The sequence below is a fragment of the Lissotriton helveticus genome, chromosome 8, assembly GCF_964261635.1.
Source record: "Lissotriton helveticus chromosome 8, aLisHel1.1, whole genome shotgun sequence".
Classification (NCBI taxonomy): Eukaryota; Metazoa; Chordata; class Amphibia; order Caudata; family Salamandridae; genus Lissotriton; species Lissotriton helveticus.
The window spans coordinates 1,570,710,453-1,570,732,939 of record NC_136069.1 but is presented as its reverse complement, the minus strand read 5'-3'; the positions used below and the strand labels follow the sequence as shown (position 1 = coordinate 1,570,732,939).

The following is a 22,487-nucleotide window of genomic DNA, read 5'->3' as shown; positions in this document are numbered from 1 at the left end:
ATTTTTCATCCATGGCGTCTACATCAGTCCGTGCCGCAAATGCATTGGCCATTTTAGGTCGTTTCGACTGACAAATGTGGTCAGATATTTCTGCGCTAGTTTCGCTGATACCGGAGGCGTCCAGAGCGGAAGCGCAACAGATCCTTCAGGATGGCAGGAGAGCATCGGAAGAGATGATCGACTGTGCGGTGGACGTGGCGGGTACTGGTTTCCGTATCCTTGCCAGTGCTGCGGCTCTCCGATGTCAGGGTTGGCTTAAATCCACATCATTTTGACAGGAGGTCCAGTCGAAGATACTCGACATGCCGTGTGACGGTGAGTCTCTCTTTGGCTCTCACATCGATGAGGCACTAAAATCAATAAAGAAAGACACCGATACGGCAAAGTCGCTTGGATCCTTGCAATTCAAAAAGCAGCCTTTTCGTGGTGCGCGTGGACGAGGCTCATCTTCAAGCACTTTTCGAGGAGGACAGTCTCAGTACCGCCAGTACAATCAAGGAAACTAGCGTTACTCCAACCAACAGTCAAATCGTCAGCAGCAGTCAAAGCCCTATAGAGGAAAACCTAATTATAGGGGCTCCAACAACAAACGTCAATGACTTTCAGGTTCCGCAGAGAGTTGGAGGGAGAATCTCGCGGTTTTATTCCCAGTGGTCTATGATAACATCGGACCAATGGGTATTAGACATTGTACACAGGGGTCATGCCTTGGAGTTCACAGAGTTTCCTCTAAATTCTCCTCCATCAGGCCCGCCACCTCCCCATCTCGAGGAATTACAACATCAGGTTCGTCTTCTGATAGAAAAGGGTGCAGTCGAAGTGGTTCCTGTATCTCAGCGAGGGAAAGGTTTCTACTCACGGTTTTTCCTCATTATCAAGAAGACGGGAGAGTGGCGGCCCATTCTGGATTTGAGAGCTCTCAATTTTTTTCTAAAACAACAATCTTTCCGCATGCTAACGCTATCGAAAGTCTTGCGACTTCTCTGCAGCGGAGATTTTCTGACAACGATAGACCTGCAAGACGCCTATTTTCATGTGCCAATACTCCATCGGCATCGCCAGTTTTTGAGGTTCAAAGTGGGGCACATGCTCTCAGTTCAAGGTGCTACCTTTTGGCCTACGATCAGCATCTCGTGTCTTCACAAACGTTTTGGCCCCGGTCATGGCTCTTCTGCGTCTTCAGGGAGTTCAGATCTTTCCATATCTGGACGATTGTCTTATAAAATCCCAATCCCCTCAACAGCTGGCTCACGACACATATCTCTGTCAGCAGACGTTCGAGTCACTGGGGTTAACCATCAACATGGAGAAGTCACACTTTGCACCGTTGCAAAGAAGAAACTTCCTGGGAGCAAATCTAGACACGGACCTGTCAAAAGCCTTCATCTCCCTAGAACGTCATCAAAAGATTGTCCGTCTGGTCTCCCTCATCCGGTCAAAGCAGTCAGTTTCTGTGCGGACGTTAAAGTCGTTTCTGGGGATGGCATCGTCCTGTATCGCACTGATCCCGAATTGCAGGTTACACACTCGTCCTATACAGGAGGAATTGGACCTGCAATGGCGCCAGGTGTCTGGGTCTTTAAATGACCTAGTGAGAGTAACATCGCGCATGAAGAACAGTTTGCTTTGATGGGAACAACCATCCAATCTGGACGAAGGAACTTCGTTTCTGGCCCAGTCTCCGGATCTGACGTTGACCACAGATGCGTCCATGGAGGGTTGGGGCGCTCATCTCCTGGACCTTTCAATCAAAGGCAAATGGACGGCAACACAACGAACCTGGCATATCAACAGGCTGGAGTTGATGGCGATCTTCCTAGCGCTCAGATCATTTTTGCCCGTAGTGCAAGGGGAGTCGGTGCTGGTTCAGACAGACAACACCACCAGCATGCACTACATGAACAAACAGGGCGGCACAAGATCTCAGCCACTGTCTCGACTGGCTCAAAGGTTTTGGGATTGGGCTCTTCGTCATCAAATTTCTTTAACGGCGGTCCATCTGCCGGGGGTATCCAACATCCTTGCGGATTCTCTGAGCAGGTCCACGTCATCCACTCACGAGTGGGAGATACATCAGCCGACTCTGGACCTGGTGTTCCGCCGTTGGGGTCATCCCATGATAGACCTTTTTGCAACCCCAGTAAATCGGAAGTGCCGATCCTTCGCAAGCTGGCATCCCCACCCAGAGTCCAGCGGAAATGCCCTTCTCATGGATTGGAGCGGCCTGTTTGCTTATGCATTTCCACCAATCCCGTTGGTGCCGAGGACATTGTGGAAGATGCGCAGGCAGCCCTGCCACTTAATACTGATCGCCCCTCGTTGGCCCAGACAAGCATGGTTTTCAGAACTGCTTCTGTTATCCCAGTGCAAACCCATTCATCTGCATCCGCGTCCAGACCTCCTAACGATGGACGAAGGTCAAATTTGTCATCCGGACCCAGCCACACTTCAATTATCGGCATGGAACCTGAATACGTCTAATTTGCAAATTTAGATATGCCCCAAGAATGCAGAGACATTCTAGCGTCTGCTAGAGCTCCATCAACCATCAAAACATACAAGCTAAAATGGAAGCATTTTTGTCATTGGTGCGCTGCATCCAATGTCCATCCAATCAATTCCACTCCGGAGCAGCTTTTGCCTTTCTTTCTGAGCCTTGCTCAGTCTGGTCTCTCTCATGCCACCTTGAGGGTTTTTCTAGCAGCTATCTCGCGCTTTCGACACGATGGTTCAACGTCTCTCTGTTCCTCCAGAATAATCTGACAGTTCTTTAAAGGTCTCTTCAGGAAGTTTCCTCCTGTTAGGCGCCCTCCTCCGGCATGGCACCTCAACGTGGTATTGTCACAGCTTATGAAGCCTCCTTTTGAGCCAATTCACAGAACAGTCATCAAGTATCTTACCTGGAAGGTTGCATTACTTCTGGCCTTGACTTCTTCTCGTCGTGTTAGTGATCTGCACGCTTTCACGATTAAGCCTCCTTATTTGCAATTTAAGCCAGATGGAGTGTCACTTCGTACCAATCCGTCTTTTTTGCCGAAAGTACCTACTGATTTCCATTTGAACGAACCTGTCTTCTTAAAGACTTTTTTCCCGGATCCAAAATCTCCGGCTGAACAACATTTACATTCTTTAGACATCAAACGTTGCCTAAAATTTTACATTTCAAGGACTACCCCTTTCCGTAAATTCGATCAGCTGTTTGTGGCATATGGGAAGGGACATTCAGTGACAAAACAAACAGTTGCCAGATGGCTCTCGGCAGCCATATCCTTTTGTCACCAGCAGGCTGGCAAGCCTTTACAGTGTTCTGTGAAGGCACATTCGACGAGAGCGATGGCGTCATCCACCGCTTTGTTTGCTGGGGTGCCTCTTCACCAGATTTGCCGGGCAGCGACTTGGTCCAGCAGGCACACCTTTACCAGACATTACTGTTTGGAGGCCATCAATGAAGCGGATACCGCAGTGGGGCAAGCAGTGCTTCGTCATCTTTTTAAATAAGGTGAGCCTCTATTCCCTCCTCCATTTCTTCTGTGATTGCTATATGCTTTTAAGCTGTATGTTATTGTCTTCAAGTTTGGAGAATGTGTTTAGCAATCCCAGCTCTAAGGAGGTTACTGCTATCTATTCTATTCAAGCATGTGAATCTATGAAAGACACCCCTAATACTGGAGAAGAACAATTGTTACTTACCTGTAAACAGGTGGTTCTCCAGTATTGGGGTCTTTCATAGATTCACATGCGACCCACCCGTTCTCCCCTCAGAGGCTCTCTTCTCCTCATGTGCTATTATTACTAGTGCTAGGAAAATCTGAGGGCTTGAGCTTCTGAGGAGAAGGTCCTAGAGGGTGCTTGAGCCTGATTGGCCGCAGTTTGGACTAACATAATGACACTGATATGTTACAAATGAGTTTTTCTCTTATAATGCATTCCTATGGAGGAACCATTGTAGAGGGTTTTCAGTGTGTATTATCTCTAGTTTATTATGTATTATGTTATTACATATATATATAAGCATTATTGCTATCTTTATGTACCGTGGGACTCCCACTACGACGACGGGGAATATTCAAGCATGTGAATCTATGAAAGACACCAATACTGGAGAACCACCTGTTTACAGGTAAGTAACAATTGTTCATCTGCCTTCTCTTTTCTAGTCCCCGGTTGTAAATCATTTTTTAAAAGGCTTTACTCATCCCTTTCCTCCTATTCCCTTCATAATGCCTCCGTCAGACTTGAACTTGGTCTTGACCTATTTGATGCGCGCTCCCTTTGAGCCGCTTCACAACTGTCCTCTTAGACTCTTTACACTTAAGACTGCATTCCTGATGGCCATCACATCTGCCACAAGAGTGAGTGAGCTCCAGGCTCTTTAATCCAAGGCTCCTTTTCTGGCTGTACATCCTGACAAAGTTGTCCTAAGAACTCGCCCATCCTTCCTTCCCAAGATGGTCACTTCCTTTCATATTAGGCAACCATCACTTTGCCCACCTTCTTTCCTTCTCTGCATCCTTCTAAAGAGGAAGAGAGGCTCCACCCACCGTCTGGACCCAAAGTGTGCGCTTTCCTTCTATCTGGATCGCACCAAACAGTTCTGGGTGGATGACCAGCTCTTTGTTGGCAATGTCTGCGCCAAGAAAGGTCGGGCCATACACAAGCGGACCATCTCCAGATGGGTCTTTTTGTGTATTAAAGCCTATTCTCTAGCAAAAAAAGGAGCCTCCAGTAGTACTACGAGTCCATTCCACCAGGGCGACGGCAGCCACCACTGCTTTGGGACGGGGAGTCCCTCTGAATGACATTTGCCAGGCAGCAACGTGGGCATCATTGCACATGTTTACTAAACACTGCTTCCTGGACAGTCAAGTCTGGAGAGACTCCTTCTTTGGCCGTTCTGTTCTCCAGGACTTTCTGGTGTGAATTTAGTTTTCTGACCCACCTCCAGGGTTGGTATTGCTGAGCTATCTATTCTAAGGTAAGGAATCTAGAACTAACTGATTATTTCAGATGAACAAGTTACTTACCTTCGGTAACAACATATCTGTAAGAAACCTAGGTTAGAAATAAATTCCTTACCGGCCCACCCATCCTCCCCGTTCTGCGAAATGACTTCAAGGGTTAAGGCCATCCTTTCAGGGCCCTAGTATTGTGCACCAGTGGTTTCTGCCACGGAAAGTTGTGTACAGAACAGACGTCAGCGCGCAATGGCGGTGTCTAAGTAGCTACTGCAACATCATTCCGGCAACTACGCTGCCAACAACGGACACAGAGCCGACTGACAACACCTTTCGACGTGCAGAGGATCTGCTGACTAAAAACTTTCTGGATCCAGTCTGACACCTGGGGGTAATTCTACGGTAAGGAATCTTTAACTAACCTATGTTTGCAAGGATGTATACATATTGTTAATGTACGGTCATGTTATTTGAGGCATGCTCTGATCCTACGCCGCCAAACCTCCGGGATGTGGGCCTATATGGCTGTGTTTTACCTTGCACATTGCATGCTGATGTTTCCTCCCTTGATCGGCCTGTGAGGCTATGTGGTCCTGTGCCTTCTATGTTTTCGCAATAAAAATATTTTTCCAAAAAAAAAACCTGATGTTTCTTACAGATTTATCGTTACCGAAGGTAAGTAACTTGTGCTGTTGAATAAATGTCAGAAAGAGGGTGCAGGGTGAACAGGCTGCTTTTGCCAAGTTGTTTGTTCTTTGATCCACCTGTATGTTAAAACCTGTACCAGTATAGTAAATGTCAATATTTTGGAGGTTAAGAAACATATTTGATGTAATTTTGCCAAGAAACCTAGGCGAATCCATGGGAAATGTATTCATTTATAAGGTTTTATATAGCTCGAACGAAATGTGGTTGATCACTTCACTTGGTGGCCAGTGACTTTAAATTCATCAGGGATATATTGCCTATACTTACTCCGGGCTGAGAGTATTATCAAAGTGCCGAAGTTCTTTATCTTCATTTACTCCCTTTCAATATGAACATTCAATTGGCAAAATCATGGCAGATGCCATGATTGCGTGTTGAGTCTTTTGTTGTAGAGTTACTGTCAATCAAAAAAAACATAATTGGATATTACTGTCACCATAACTAAAGGCGTAAGAATGGCAAGGAAATTACGTAATCGAAAGAGAAAAATGTCTGTTGTGTGCAGAGAAGTGTCTCAAACAAGAAAAACTTAGGTTACATGGATCGAGTAAGGAATGGTGGGAGAGAAGTAGGTCATAACAAAGTCTTTAAACGGTAGATTGTGTTTCAAGTGTGAGTATCCAATAGACACTAATGACTGCCGTCCGAAGACTGTTACAAGTAGGTCATTTGGGGACGTAGAGCACTTCAGTAAAGTATGTCGATCTTGAAAAATAAGGTAGCTGTGGTGAACAGCATAGATGTCGGAGAAGATTTCAAGTTATGATGTTGGTAGCACAGCATGGGTTGTTGAACTGTGTGGATTTGTATGTTGACACACAGGTAGAAGACCAGAAACTGCATTTACTGGTGGACCTAGATGCAGGAGTTATTCACACGTCTGGACAGACAAACTGTTGGTTACACACAGGACTGCAGAAAACTATGATGGAGGAAGGCTAGAACTAGGTCGTAGGTTGAAGCGGAAATGAGGTTTGAAGAGGAAAAAATGTGTGGGTAAATATGTGGCTGTGAAGGAGCGAACATTTTAGGCTTGTCTCAACAGGGTTCATTTAACGTTGTGCTGGGGCCTAGCAACCATGAGCAAGGTTAGGCTATCAGAGATAGTTCGCAACTTGATTACTCCGTATTCGCAATTTACATGTCTGAATATTTGGGTAAAATGAAGGGATGCAAATAACGTACTTGTGTCGAAGGGGATGTCATACCCTTGAAACATAAGGAGTGTACCTTTTATTGTGAACGATGATTTGGAAGAAGAGATGAGAAAAATGTGGCCCAAAAGGGATGATTCAGCCTGTGAAGTCCATCTTATAGTTATCCCCTTGGGCAGTGGCTAGAAGCAAAACAGTGGACCTTAGTGTGAATAGATGTAAGCAGACTATGTAGGTAGTTTGGTTGACACCAACTCATTACCAAGAATTGATGACACTTCCAAAGTAGGTGAATCTTAAGTTATTCAGTACATTGGAATTGGCTGCAGCTTACCACAAGTTTGAACTGGAATAAGACTCAATAACTTACACCTTGTAACTTGCAGTGCTACCTATAATTTCAACAGGATGCCAGTTAGACTCCTGTCTATGTTCCATGGACCACATGTTTTAAGAGATTGCTAGGGTAAATGTTTTTTTAGGAAGACCTTCTGGTTTATGTAAGGACAGATGAAAATGACAACACTTTACAGTGTGTTGAGAGTTTTGTGGTAGAGGTGTGTTGTATGAGTAAGTGGGAACTCAAAATCCGTATTTAATATCTTGGTTATGTACTGTTAAAGGAGTGTTTCACTAAGACCTGGTTTGTTGGAAGCATTTAATTAAGCCTAGATACCAGCTAATAATCATCAGCTGAAGTCATTCCTAGGCCTTTGCAAATTGCATTCGAAAGTTTAGCAGGACTTCGCCTTGCACCCTGATTGTAATCTGTACATTTTGTATGGGATGTAGAGTGAAAGCGTTTTCAGTTTGGTCAAATATTTGATTTCTTCAGATAAGGAATGTATGTATGTATGTATGTATTTCGATTTATATAGCGCACGAATCACCCAGGGGTCTCAAGGCGCTTGCTTAGGGAACCCGTCCTGGTATTCCCCTGTGAGATACCCCGGCAGGGAATTCACAAGGTGAAAGCCAGGCATCCCGCCGCGAGGGGCCGTAGTGGAGATTAAGCAAGCTATTGCCCAGAGTCGCAGAGTGTGACCCCGTGAGTCGAGTAGGCACCGGAGCGAGAATTATCGAGTCCGTGGAATTTTTGAGCCCGAGATCGAACCCTGGTCCACGGCTGATCTCAGCTTCCGGGTCTGCCGCCTCTAACCACTGAGCCACGCTTCTCCACAATGGAATGGATAATGTACATCCCAGGACAAAAGTGTTAGCTGACAGTACATGCCAGTACTTATTGTCTTGAAGTAGTGTTGTCCCAGTTTGAATTTTGTTTGCATCTAGGATGATTATTGAGCCGGAAAGACACACTTAGTAATAGAATTTCGACCTGGAGGATGATGTCATGAACTGAGTGCTAGTGTACATTATAAAGGGGCGTCCTGGGATAGGAGTGTTAATGAGACAAATGCATAACAGAAAGGTAAGTTTGTTCCTCTGGTCCAAGGGCTCGCATTGTGGAAAGGGCCCATGAGGGTCCTCTTTGTGCTGTCCTTGCCACATTTTTTCAGATTTTTGGTGGCCATCAATGGATATGCAGGTAGATCTAATGGTTGGGTTTTGCCATCTATGCCAATGTAGTTGAAAAAGAAATGTGCACCGATGACTGGTGAATCTACATAGTCAACCGTGGAACAAGTTAATTGATTGTATTGGCCCATTTAAGAGTACAGATACTATAGCTCTTTGCCTTCTATTTTGCTTTGTTTACCATAGAAATTGTCTCAAGTTGAGGTTCTAAGCCAATGCCACCACAAACATTTCTTATAAGCCCATTTGATAGAACACTCATTAGCCCAAAACTTAGAACGCATTCATAATTTATTCATGTAAAATTACTTGATCAACATATTAATTGATCACATTTGAAAAAATCAAAACTAAATTCCTAATGGACAAAATACATAATTTACATCCAGAATTCAGTTAACCAAGCCAAGAAAAAGAGAAACGATAACAAAAACTCCCCCAGCAACATGAACCAAATCAAGACCTATTGAAGACCTCTAGTTAAAAACCAAGATCCCTGTTGCATGTCCACAGTCCAGAAGTCCAGGCAGCTAGTCTGTACTCCATTTATGGCCAGCAAAAGTAGGCAATTTAAAACATTGACATTTGTTTTGGTGGCAAATACTAAATATTTCTTTCACCTTCACCAGGACCAAAACTTTCTACAGTAGGGAAAGGGATGATAATCTTCAGTCTCTTAGCGTAATTGAATGTTCGAGCCTCAAGTGTGAGGGAGAATATCAAAATGCCTAACAGATCAAATCCAAATAAAATTACATAGATGGGTTCCACAAATCATCGAACATAAATATGCCATACAGTTTAAATCTCCTTCACCCACGATTTCACCAAAAGGTGCACTGAAACAGAAGAGGCACTGAAACACCAGCTGCACCTATTAAGAAAGGAGATTTCTTCCCTAGCACAAATACAAGTAATAGAACCTGTTCCTCCTTCTCAAAGAGGAAGAGGTATCCAAGATATTTTTGATCCCTAAAAAGAGCCCCAAAAAAGAATATCGTCCAAGTCTGATAGAGACTTCTAGCCACAGATTCCTAACTTTTGAATTTTACCCAGGCATCAGACTGTATCTGGAATTTTTTCTTGAGCAGCAGCATCCCAGCATGCCGGTAGGACATGCCATTTGATGGCACCCATGTTTTCAGAGACAAGGCGTACTTAGTGCTGGATCGCTTCAAGGATAAGAGGGCTACGGCCAGATCCTTGGGTCTCTCCATTGCCCCTCGCCAACCCCAGTCTTTTGCTCCTTTTGCCATTGAAGGGGTTTCCAACCACATCTTTACATGCCCAGCCACTATGCTGCAGAAGCTTCTCAGCTGCTGATGATGCATTGCCCAGACTCCGTGGGTTGGTGAGTCAGTGGTTGGGCCAGTCTCCCACTGCCCTGGCAGCTGCAGCCTCCAAACCCCTTTAGTTTGCAGTTAATCCATCATGGGCACCCAGTGGGAGGCAGGATACACCATCACCTGCTCCACCGGCGGTCTACATCATCAGAACAGTGGGTTCTTCAAAATGTCCAAAAGGGCTACTCCTTCCCCTCCACCCATATCACCCACTTACGAAAGAGGACAACCTCTACTTTCTCCACCAGGAAGCTGCCGCTCTCTTGGCCATTGGATTCATAGAGAGGGTGCTGATGCCGGATGTAGGTCATGGTTGCTATTCCAACTAATTTCTGGTGCCCAAGGACGACAAAGGCCTTCATCCTGTCCTAGACCTATGCCCTCTCAACTTCCTCCTCAAGAAGAAGTTCAAAATGCTCACAATCGCTTAAGTCATGTCTGCCCTGGACCCGGGAGATTGGATGATAGCACTGGATATGCAGGATGCTTAGTTCCACATTCCTGCCGTAGGCTGCGATCACTTCCAGTTCACCCTGCTTCCCTTTGGCCTTACCAGCGCCCCTTGGGCATTCACCAAGGTGAAGACAGTGATTTCAGCTTATCTGCGGAGAACAGTGGTGCCAGTCTTTCCCTATGACGACTGGCTGTTGGAGAAGGGCTCACCTCAGGCCGTCATCTCCCACCTCCAGGCTCTGGTGGACCTTCTGCACTCGCTGGGGTTCCTAATCACTGTGCCAAAGTTACACCTAACTCAGTCTCAGATGCTCCCTTTTATCAGAGCTGTTCTGGAAAAGGTACAGTTTCAGTCTTACTCTTAACCTTCTGAGTGGCAAGTCCAGGACACTCAGGCTATGATACCGATGTTTCAGCCTCTATCCTGGATTACGGTGACACAGACACTGAGGCTGCTGGGCCTCATGCCCTCCTTCTTATGAATAATGCCCATAGACATATGGGGGATCTACATTGGAACCTGAAGTTTCAGTGGGCGCAGCATCAGGGAAATCTGACATGGTCCAGAATCTCAAGGGAACTTTAAAAGACCTGCAGTTGGCGTTAACGAACTGCATCTGAGGGTGCAGACAGCCTAGGAAGCAACTGATGTCCGATTGCAGGGTTGGTTCTTATATGCAGCTCAGTTAATTACTTCCTGAGCAGAATGACTGGTGCAGACCTGCACAGCGATACCTAGCAGGGTGCAGAACTGTTTTGAAAGTTACTGAATCCAGTTGACGCCTGGGAATTATTTACAAGGTGAGGAATCTACAGTTAGAGTATCCACCAGAAAGATTGTTACTGAATGCAAGTACGTTCTTTGGGAGTAATTCCATAATTTCATATTCCGATGGTGAGGTCTAAAGGTTTTATTATGAAGCGGTTTCACTAATGTCTTATACACTTCCCAATGTTTCACTAGTATATAATTGCAGTGTTTATGAGCAGTTGAGAAATTAGCTAACGTGAGCCATCCTGAACCCATCGTTTTAACTGCTATCCCCTAACAGTCAGAGGCGAAGACCCACCAAGATATACATTTCTCAGCAAACATTCCAGGTTTTCTTGCTTTTGTCGCAAAACTTAACTTTCAGGTAAAGTAGTCGCATGCAGATGTTTTGAGGGTTACAGACCAGCGTCAAGCATATGTTTTAAGATTGCACCTAACCGTGCTTGAATCAAACACAATATTTCCTCTAAAATAGTGGTTCAAACTACCTTAAAGCTACAAACCTTACTTCATTTTTAAGAGCAGCAAACAAATGAGCCATTATGGATGCTGTTTTGGGAATGTGCTCAGGGCAGCATTGCAAATGAATGTTCATTTGCTGCAGTGTTGAAGTGCATCCATTGCTCTTTTGCCGGTAAATTCAATGTCTTTATACTTTCTGCACAATGGATTTAACCCACTCTTACCTGTTCTGGGAAAGATTTGAAGAAAAGCTATGTACGGAGTCCTTTCACCCTCGGGTTTCCCAGCGCTAAAACTGCTAGAAGTCCAGGTTAAATCTAAATATTCACATGGGTGAAGAGCGAGGAACAGTTATTGTGCCTGCTGAGACTGCGCAAATCTGATATTGGGATGCTGATTTACAGTTGTGTAGGTAGCCTACTTTGAAAATCTAATTCCAATTCCTTCTCGAGCCCTGCTTTCCCTATGGGCCCACTTTATTCTTCTGCTATGTGTATCCTGCTGCTTTTAAGTAGTCTAAATGCTCTCTGATCTGTTATGCACTTAGAACGTTTCAGCATTCTAGAACCATTCAGTGGTTTTAATTCATAAATGTATTACCATGTTCTGCTTGCAGTTTTCGGATAACCTTTCTGACTCTGAAAATGAGGAGCCATTCAGAGGCCGGGCTGCGCATCGATCTGCTTTCATCTCCAAAAGTAGCAGTTACACTAGTGCTTCGCTGGCAGGGTAAGGCACTGGAGATATTGTTGCAATATTACATTTATAGAGTGTGTGCACTTGATATCACACGCTGATTATCATTTAATTGGTATTTGTGGACGTTTAATTGTGACTGGAGGTAGTCAAAGGTTCTAACATGTAAGAATGTTCAATGTACTTGGGCTGTAGCTGCCTCCATCAATACTTACGACACAGAAATGGGTGAAAGAGTTTGCAACGGAGCCAAAGGCTCATGTGCTCCTGAGAACATCACAGACACTTTTTCAAGACCTGTCTGTCCATAATGCAGCCTCGAGAAAACCATTGGGCCAACAGATTGTCTGACATTTGCAGACCGTCAGAGGCGTGGCACTGGCCTGCCTAGGTGAATATCGACACACCTGCCACCTTTCTTATTGATATTTTGGTCGAAGTGTCCTTTTCCTAGCCCACAAAATCCTGTGTTCAACGCTTGGCATAGGAAGCATGGGATCTGGGCTAAGATTTTTCTTTTGTCTGCTGATTTTTCTAGCATATGTGAACTGTCACCATTCACAGATTCTCAGACTCTTCGACCTAGAGTCTCCACTTACATGGGTGATTGCTGCCAATGTTGGAGAACGAGAATTACAAGTAATCTTTATTTCCATCTTGCCTAATTCTCGGTAAATACTGTTATTAATGGATACTCTATCAGATTCTGAACAATTTGAATCTCCTCAGGCTAGGGTCTGTCTATAAGCTCTTGCAATGGTTGTGTGACTGTGTGCATCTTTGGACTCCATGCTGCCAGAGGCATGACAACAGTGTTTAGGAGTTGTGCTGATATGTGGCACTCTGAGTCAGTTCCTCTTTTCTGCATGCCCTTTGTGGATCTGGAGTCCCGCCTCTAGCAATTTTGGTTGATGCCCAAGCTTTATAAGTTAGTTATTTTGTAGTGTGTAGAATGGTCACCCTCATAAGGCTAGAAGCTTCAAACTAAGTTTCATATGCCAGAAGCCAATATTTGTAATGAACCTGCACAACGTGTGTTGTCTTGTGCTACCTCTAGTTACAGCTATTTCTCGATACATCCAAGAACCAAATAGAATTGATTCAGTGGGCTAGAAGATATTTTTCTTAGTTCAGTTATGAACTACACTAACTGAATTCTTTCCTCCTTTTGGTGCGCTATGTAGTGTTATTTTCTGAGACTTGGGACGTGAGGTTTACCTATGCTGTTTGAAGACCTGCATAGTGCCTTTACACATTCGTTATAAGCTGGGCAAGATACAGTTGAGCAGATTTGAAGATCTGGTCTAGAAACAAGCGACTCATTTGCTTGTACAATGGGCACGAGTGTTTTTATCAGATGACACTCTTGGATGCAGTCTTCTGGATTTTCCAGAAACTTCTCAGCATCTTTCCTTAATGTGCCCTCTGATAGATCTAGCCTTTTTGAAGAAAAAAAATCAATTAAACTTTGGAGTTTAGGAAAACAGCAGCACTATGCTCTGCTCTTTGTGATTGTGGTTTCCAGACTGTCAATACCACCACCAGCAGTACAGGAAGATCAGAATTTACTCTAGGGGTCTCTCCTTTTGCCAGGCGTCTTAGCCCATCCACCCACCTGTGCAGAATTTTCATTGCACAGGTGGCAGAGGCAGCGTCAAAGGACCATTTCATAGCTGCAGCATCAGTCCTCTTCCTCTCCTCCAGGCAGCAATTCCAACATTTCAGATTGCATTTCAGGGGGCATGTTGCATGTTCTAGTTGGTTATGTTCTCTCCTTTTGGACACTCTCCTCACGTTCCCCCTGTTTATACATAAATGTCTATAAACCTAGCCATTATCCTCCCCCAAAGACATGTTGATGTTGCGCTCCAAAGGGCAAATTGAAGTTTTGCTCAAGTTGGAACTGAGATTGGGTTGTTGCTATTGGTAATTCCCAGTCCCAGAAGAACAGCAGAGTTTTATGATTGACCTTAGACCTTTGATTAAGTAACTGGTTCCGTAATTTTGCTTACTACCTCTGGCAGATACAGCGGTAACTGAAGCATCCTTTCGCAGATTGAAAGTATAATTGACAATGTGGTGATTAGAGGTCTATGTTCTACAATGAAGTATCATCGTGGTACGATGCAGATGCTGACACTACACAAACTCCAGACACTCCTTCGTTTAATAATGTGCCTCAACATTCGTCTAGTGGCTGACTAACTTAGTAGTTTTCATTATGTGGTGCGCTCTTGGTAGATCCTTTTGCCATCACTGAAAACACTGTTCAGCGTTCTGCATTCACGTGTGTTCTTCGTGAGTGTCTCTAGGTGATTGGTTAGACCTTTACATACCTTCACACTTCTCCCTCTGATCCCATCGTTACTAAAACAAGCATTTGCAATGCAATAGGTCTCTCATTTACAAGAGTTTGAACTATTGGCATTGTAAATGACAATAGCTTAAATTCTTGCAAAAGCTAGACCTTGACAAATGAAAAGCCAGGGTTAACAAAGGACAGTGACACCACTCAATGAAAAATAGGGGTGGCTAGTGAGCGGAACGTAAGGTCATACCTGAATACAGCATGCCTTGCAGAGCCGCTCATGTGCTGCCCAGGCTCGACCTAAAAAGTCAGACCAGATCGAGCACTGCTTGTTCTGATAGCTCGAGACTGGGCTTGGAAAGTCTGGTACTCTGAAAGCTTGACTCAACTTATCCACTCCACTTTTTGGTGCCTTTTCAGGAGGACCTGCTCTCCTAGCAACAGTACATAGTTTTACACCCGAACAGCCACCTAATTTTCTGTGCATAGAGAATGAACAGAACCAACTAAGAGGTTTCGATCCTCTGTCCACTCTGGTCTGTCATTTTGGCTGCTGACTAGCCCTTCTCCTAGAATATATATTCAGGCTGTTGGGGTAAATTTGTGATTGTTTATTGTGAATAAAAGCAAATCGACCCCCTATTGCATACTGTTGCATCAATGTTTTTATTGTCTATAACTAGCTAGACTTTGAAGTGTGCACAATTGCGGGTTACTTATCAGACCTTAAAGTAGGCTAAACTGGTTGGACCTCTAGAATGCCATTTGTTTCTATAATTCTAGTAATCCGGAGTGCTCTGCGGACTATAAACTTTGTTTTGTTGGAGGGAAATGACCCTATTATACAGTGGTTTGCCTTCAACATGAAACTGTTATCCCTTGCCAAAAAGAATCCTCCTGGGGGCCTCGGGGTTCATTCCACCTGCTCAAAGGCTGCTATTGCATCCTATCTTGGACATCTGCCGTGCAGCATCATGGGCATCCGTCCAAACTTCCACCAGATACTACTGTATTCACTCTGAGTTCCACAGAAGTAATATTGCGTACCTTCCAGCCTGTCAGAGTGTAAATCGGCTCCTCCGCTTCACTTACGTGGAGGGGCGCATTGTGTTGCTACTGATTTACGAGGTGAAGAATCTATATTTAGAAGCATCAACAAGAAGGGTTACTTACTTCCTGTCAGTAGTGATAGATACTCTCACCGCAGAATCCTCGCCGCCTGCCGACCACCTTGTTCTGTGGATTGAACATCGAGAGTAATAAAACCCAAGTTAGCAGTTGCAAACGACCAGTAGAAGTTCAATCTTGCCATTCATGCTTAGTCTAAAGGCGTGGAAAAATACGAGACAACTATCATCAGTTTGCATGGTTGAGGACTACATGCATGTCTGTTTCATGATATCAGGCAGGACAGACTTGTGACTGATGCTGCTGGCACTACCTAAATGTGCAGGAGCTTTTGCAAGAGTTTTCAGATCCATGGCACATGGAGAGATTTGGAAGGTGAGAAATCAGCAGTTTGATTATCTAACAGAAGGAGCGTTGTTGAAATGGAGTCATTTATTAGACTTTCCTCTGCCATTGTCCACTCCCTTCCGTTTTCACAAAAAGGTGTTATCTGCCCACAAGGAAAATTCTCTCTGCATGTTGATGCCACATAGTGCTGCTTACTGGTTAATTTGTTAGATGAGAAGGAGCGTTTAAATTCATGCCGTGAAGTGCATCACTGCACTAACATGATTACAATGAAATAGTGTTTAATTCATTAAGTCTTTTTCCACCCTTTCTAAGCCTGGGCATGTTTAGAGCCCTAATTCACCAAGGGCATTAGTAAAGGTTCACTACAACTCCTATAGGTGGGTTTGTATATCCTAGTGGGAAAGGATATCTGCTTTTTTTGAATAAATATAAGATGGGGACGTTTTCCAGAGCGACACACTATCTCAGATAGTCAGTCAATCACTTTTAGTCGATTTAATAAAAATCAAAAAAAGACACAAAATACAGATAATCACAGAAAATACGATACAACAGTACATCCAATTACAAAAGTAAGGAATGAATATAAATAGCATATCAGGGTTAAAATGAACATATCTCTTGAGTTCAGTAAAACATTTTAAAAACTTCCGTTTGGCAGTTAGCTCCAAGATTAAGAAGGCACCAACGCCGTTGACATGATTAAATCGTAATAGGGCTGTGCCGTAAATTAAAACACTTCTTATTAATACGAACACCCGCAACTAGGAAACTTGCTACATGAAATGTTACACGTGCACTAGATAAAAGTTGCAAGAACAGGAGCGCTGGCCTAACCTGTAAGAAGCCCGCCTACCTCAGAATAGGTAACAAATATTTTTTCCTGATCTGTGCATAGTGTTCACCAAACATGGTAAAATGTAATGTATCCTGTGTGGAAAAATGATCACAATCACATGGATTTGCATTTTCTGGAGTGTCCCAAGTAGAATAGGAGCCAAACATGAAATGTATCAGATTAAAACGGAATCTGGTTAAAAGAAACCGATGAAACGGTCTAGTCACTAAAACAAGATAGGGTTCAAGACCCGGAACAGTTATAAGTGCATATTTCCTTCTAACAAACGTTTTTTTCATCGGTCTCCTCCCGCTCTGCCGTGAACAGGTTTACCAATGTAGATTTAATCTCCATGACATCCTCTTTTTTAATACGTTCTGGAAAAAAAAAGAGCTCCGGTCGCCCCACATTCGTGAGCATCAATTTAACATTAACCAGCCATGGGATTCTGCGAGCTCTGTCCAGGGCAAGGCAGTCTTTAAGAATCAAATGGTTTAAGGAGATTTCCTGGTTGAGCCAGGTTTTTAGCCAACAAATTACAAGGGCGGATTTTAATAAATCTGTTACGAACCCCATGCCCAGCTCAGAATGTATTGTAAAGGTAGGGGAGGACTGGGGAACAGAAAGCAGGGATCTTAGAAATTTGTTCTCCACCTTCTGGATGTTATCAAGGTTTGTATGTCCTCAGATGGCAGAACCGTAGGTGGCTATGGCCAAACATTTGGCTTTATATACTTTGAGGATAGCCTCCATTGGTCGTGCCCCCATCCTTTTAGCGAAGCCCAACAGGGCTGCAGCCGATCTTGCTACTGCGTTGCTTTTTGACTTATGTTGGGGACCCCACGTTCCTCTATCGTCAAAGACTACCCCAAGATAGGTGAAGATTGGAACCCTCTTTACTTCATTGCCTGTGCAAAAAAAAATGTGTATTCTTTTTCCTACTGGCCAGTCCAACGATCATGACCTGTGATTTTGAGTATTAATTTTCAAGTCTAATGAAGCCATGAAGTCGCCGAAAGAGGCCAATAGTCTGTTGAGGGTCACACCTGAGCGTGCCAAAAGAACGGCGGCGTCCGCGTACAGGAGGACCGGAATCTTGGTCTCCCCTACACGCGGGACGTCCACCGTTGAATCGGCCAGGGCTGGCTCAAGAGCATTTATATATAGTGTAAAGAGGAGGGGGGGCAAGGATACACCCTTGCCGCACCCCCCTCTCCGACTTAAAATAACTGGTGCACCTCCCCTCCCGAGTGACTCTAACTGAGGCCAGTAAGCCACGATGAAGGTCAGCTAAAAAACTAACCAGCGGGGGGGGGGGGGGGTCAATACCCATGTCCAAAAGCCAAAAGGACCCTCCACAGCCTCGACCTATTCACAAGGTCGAATGCTGAGGATAGGTCCATAAAGGCCATATACAGAGACCCCTCCCTGCAGTCGTATATTTGCTGATAAGCAGTTGGAGGTTTAAGCATTGATCCAGTGTGCTCCTTTTCGCCCTGAAGCGTTATCCTGAACAAGGGAACCCGTAATAAATGGCTAAGGACCTCGGGTAATTAGTATTTTATCAAGAACAATGGTCCTGAGCTTAACAAATACTTTGGGAAGAAAAATGGTAAACATAGACTTAAATAAGAGCTATGGCTTAGTTTCCATTGTCCAGCCGGACAAGGATTTATTTTAAGAATTTTTTAGAAAATAAATGAATGCGTAAGACACAACATGAATCAGTAACACTGGGCACAAGCCTGTACCAAGTCAGAGAGGGAAGAAAAAGAATAAGGAAAATTTAAACGGGCAAAAGGGTTGGAGCAAATGGCGGCTTACAATACAATGCAATCTTGCGTAAGCATGCACAAACAGTTACTGCACTTAATATATACGTTAGAGACATGCAATTCTGTTACAACAGTCGACGTGACGTTTCGATCCCTAGCTCCAATTATTAACTGGGATCATCTTCAGGACTAGTTTTTAAGCTATTGCCTGAGCTGGTCGAAGCCTGTAGGAATAAACAGGAGGAAAGGTGGAAATAAGATATAAAGCATTTACAAAAGGAATTGTGCATGTCATCTATTTGCACGTTGTTACAGCACACTTAGTGAACTGGTGACCCAGTTCTTATTTAAGTCTATGTTTACCATTTTTCTTCCCAAAGTATTTGTTAAGCTCAGGACCATTGTTCTTTATAAAATACTAATTACCCGAGGTCCTTAGCCATTTATTACGGGTTCCCTTGTTCATGATGATGCTTCATAGCGCAATCGCCGGATTGCAAGGGTAAATATTCCCTCTCACCCACCCTTGTTGGGGGCGGGTCAACCCTAGCACTAAGTTTGTCCCCTTCTTCCATCTCACTCCAATTTTTTCCTTCCTTACAAAGCATGTCATCTCACGCACCTTTATACACAGATGATTACATAAAACACCTTTGTTCGCGTCCTTCATTATTATCAGACACAGCAGAAGCACCCACCTCTGTGAACACCTCCATTCCAGATCAATTAGAAAAGCTCAAGAAAAAACAGGTCGGACTTGAACTAATGATCTTAATGCTGACTGATTACTTAAAAGCAGAGGTTATCCCCCTAGGGCTGCAGGTCCCAAACATCCCCTGGATCTTTACGGATAATCCCAAATATATCCAAAACTTTAGCTATGTAGGAACAACCTGTTCACGACATTGGTTGGTCCTAGGTATAGACATCGCCACAGAACCCCTGAAAACCCTGGAAGTGGAAATTGCTGATATCTTGAAACAGATACAAGATTCAAATCCCTCAACTGATTCTAATAAATTGCTAGAACAGATTGATAAAACAGTAGCAGACTTTCACAGGATTGAACAAAATAAAAAATCGAATAAAATCAAATAAGATTTAAACTCCTATAACCTAGATAACATGTATCCTTACCTAAAGAAGGACTTTTACACAAATAGATCCTACCCGTCACATCAAAATAGCCGCCCTTGGGGCCGATACAACAAACGACAAATGCTGGTTGGATTCTCAGATACCTCTGCTGAATCATCAGACAGTTCAGACCCGGGCGAGGGTAGCAGTGCAAATAGAAGAGGCGGAGCCCCCCAGAACACTTTTTTAGGCCGAGGCTGGGGCACTCAGGACCCTCCACAGCGAGGCAAAGTAAAAAAGACCCAAAGATGGTACAACCCACCGGGAGAGCGGAGGACCCGCAACGATTATTACCAGTGGTAATGACGGGCGCACCATCCCCACTAAACATTGACACCATTCCTATTTTTAACCTGTCAACACACACCTTAGCAGAAAATGAACTTTCCTTGCTCCAAAAAGGCTTATCTTTTGTGCCCACAATCCCAACTAACTTTATGGAACTCCAGACTGAGCTTATGCTATTTTTCAGACGCATACGCCTTCAGGCCTTCTTCCAGCTGCACCCAACACCCGAATACAATGCCAAGACTCCGTTCCATCCTCCCTCTACCTTCCTCCCCTCAGCTGGGATGCTTCCCGGTGAGGTCCTCACATTCGAGAAAGTCATCTTAAAAGAACTGTCCCTTCTTCAAAAGTCGAAGAAATTCATTCCTTACAACATCACACTACAAGAAAAACAGGCAATTAACCAACTCAAAGCCAATGACACTTTGATAATTAAGAGCGCAGACAAGGGCGGAGGTATTGTGCTCCAGGAGAAGACAGCCTACACAACAGAGATAGAGCGCCAATTGAATAACAAAGAACACTACAGAAGGCTTGCTCATAATCCCACAAAAGAGATACAAACTATGATTCTCAAGATCACCAATGAAGGACTGGAAGCTGGCTTTCTATCTAAAAAAGAATTTAATTTTCTAAATGTAAAGAGCCCACGTATCCCAGTCACATATACACTTCCTAAAGTGCACAAAAATGCATTGAACCCACCGGGAAGACCTATAGTCTCTGCATGTAACTCTATACTGGAGCCTCTGGGCTCATACGTAGACTATTTCATCAAAGACTTCGTTCCTAAAACTCAATGCTATGTTAGGGACTCAATGAACATGATCAATATGATTGAACACTATCCTTTCAATCCAGCCTCAGAGACTCTATGTACCATGGACGTAGAGTCTCTATATACGAACATACCCCAAACATCAGCGCTACTAGTGATCCAACGAGTCTTAGACTCAAGACCCCGACCCCACCCTGTTCCTACCAACTTCATTCTCCAACTTTTAGAAGTATGCTTGACCAGAAACTTTTGTTCAAAAATGATTTCTTTGAACAGATCAAAGGGACCTCCATGGGGGCTATTTTTGCCCCCAATCTGGCTGTGCTTTTTATGGACCAGCTGGAGACCAATGTCATCCTTACACCATCCAATCCTTTTTTCTCAAATATTGGATTTTGGCGCAGGTATAGTGACGATATTTTAATCATCTGGAAACAGGACGCTAATTACCTGCGCCAATTCGTGCACTGGATGAATAACAACTGTTCAGGTCTGGCTTTCACCATAACTCGTGACAATGACTCTGTGGCCTTTTTAGATCTCACAATCTTTCACTGTGACGGCCACCTGCTCACGAGGCTTTACCGCAAACCAACAGAGAAGAATACTCTGCTGGCATACAGCAGTAATCACCCGAGAGCTTTACGTGACTCTTTGCCCTATTCTCAATTTTTGAGAATAAGACGCAACTGCTCATGTAAAAATGACTATTTCCAGGAAGCAACAGTGCTTACCTCAAAACTAAAAGAAAGAGGGTACCCCAAAAAAATCATCAAGAATGCCTCCAAACGTGCTTGGTACTGTCCGCGAGAGATCCTGCTTACTCCCAAGCCTAAAAAAGACTTGAAACGTATTGCATGTGTGACTACATTCTCACCCATTTCACACAAATTGAGGAAAACAATACTCAAACAATGGCCAATCATCAATTCAGGCATTCTAGATATTGACAAACCACTCTTTGCTTTCAAAAAAAGCAAGAACCTTAAAGACCACCTTGTTAGGGCAGCCTTACCCCACACACCCACAGCTTCCACGCTTGATGTTGTTTGGGGTCTGTCCCCCATTGTTGGTCATTCAAAATGGGGGGGATGTAACAGCTGTAACTCGACGATGGAGTGAAAAAGCTTCACATTTGACAATATCACTGTTCATAGCCATTCTTTCTCAAATTGCAATACTCAAAATGTGATATCTCATTCAGTGCCCATGTCCAAAAATATACATAGGACAGACCACACAAAAGGTTCGCACCAGAATTGGACAGCACAGAAGCCATATTCGATGCAGTACCCCGAATGCCCCGCTGGTTGAACATTATGCAGCTATGAGACACAATGAGGACGATCTAAAATGGACAGTCATCAAAGTACTTAAACTACCACTGCGGGGTGGTAACTTGACATTATTGCTGAACAAAGAAGAACTTAAATCAATCATACAGTTCAACTCCATCCAAAACGGACCTAACAGATCTGAAGATTGGACTAATCTGCTGTAGGACAAACCATCCAGCTGGTTAGACATGACGTTACCTGTTGCTTCCCACGGTGTGGAGTAATTAAACCAACCAGCGCCTTGACTTATGGTTGACTATAGACACTGTAGTGCTACCATATTGGTTCGCCCCACGTATCTTGAATAATAATGTAAACCACACCGTTTTTGTTCAAAGTTGCTGTAATTATTTGTATACAAGTCTTTGTATATAATTGCATACAAACTGTATCTATACTGTGTATCCACTTAGAACATCCCCTCACTCTGCATCATTAATTGCCTGCCGTCCTTTCACTCCCTCACCT

The 22,487-nt window shown here is 44.0% G+C and overlaps 1 protein-coding gene across 2 annotated transcripts in view; it reads left to right on the top strand.

Annotated features, from left to right (window-relative positions):
• The window catches only part of RNF169 (ring finger protein 169), a 237,941-nt gene that overhangs the window by 119,836 nt on the left and 95,618 nt on the right, over positions 1-22,487 (top strand). For both annotated transcript variants that reach the window (XM_078658577.1, XM_078658578.1), the window contains exon 3: positions 12,000-12,112. In XM_078658577.1, the coding sequence (XP_078514703.1) occupies positions 12,000-12,112 (113 nt within the window). The remainder of the gene's footprint in view (positions 1-11,999; positions 12,113-22,487) is intronic.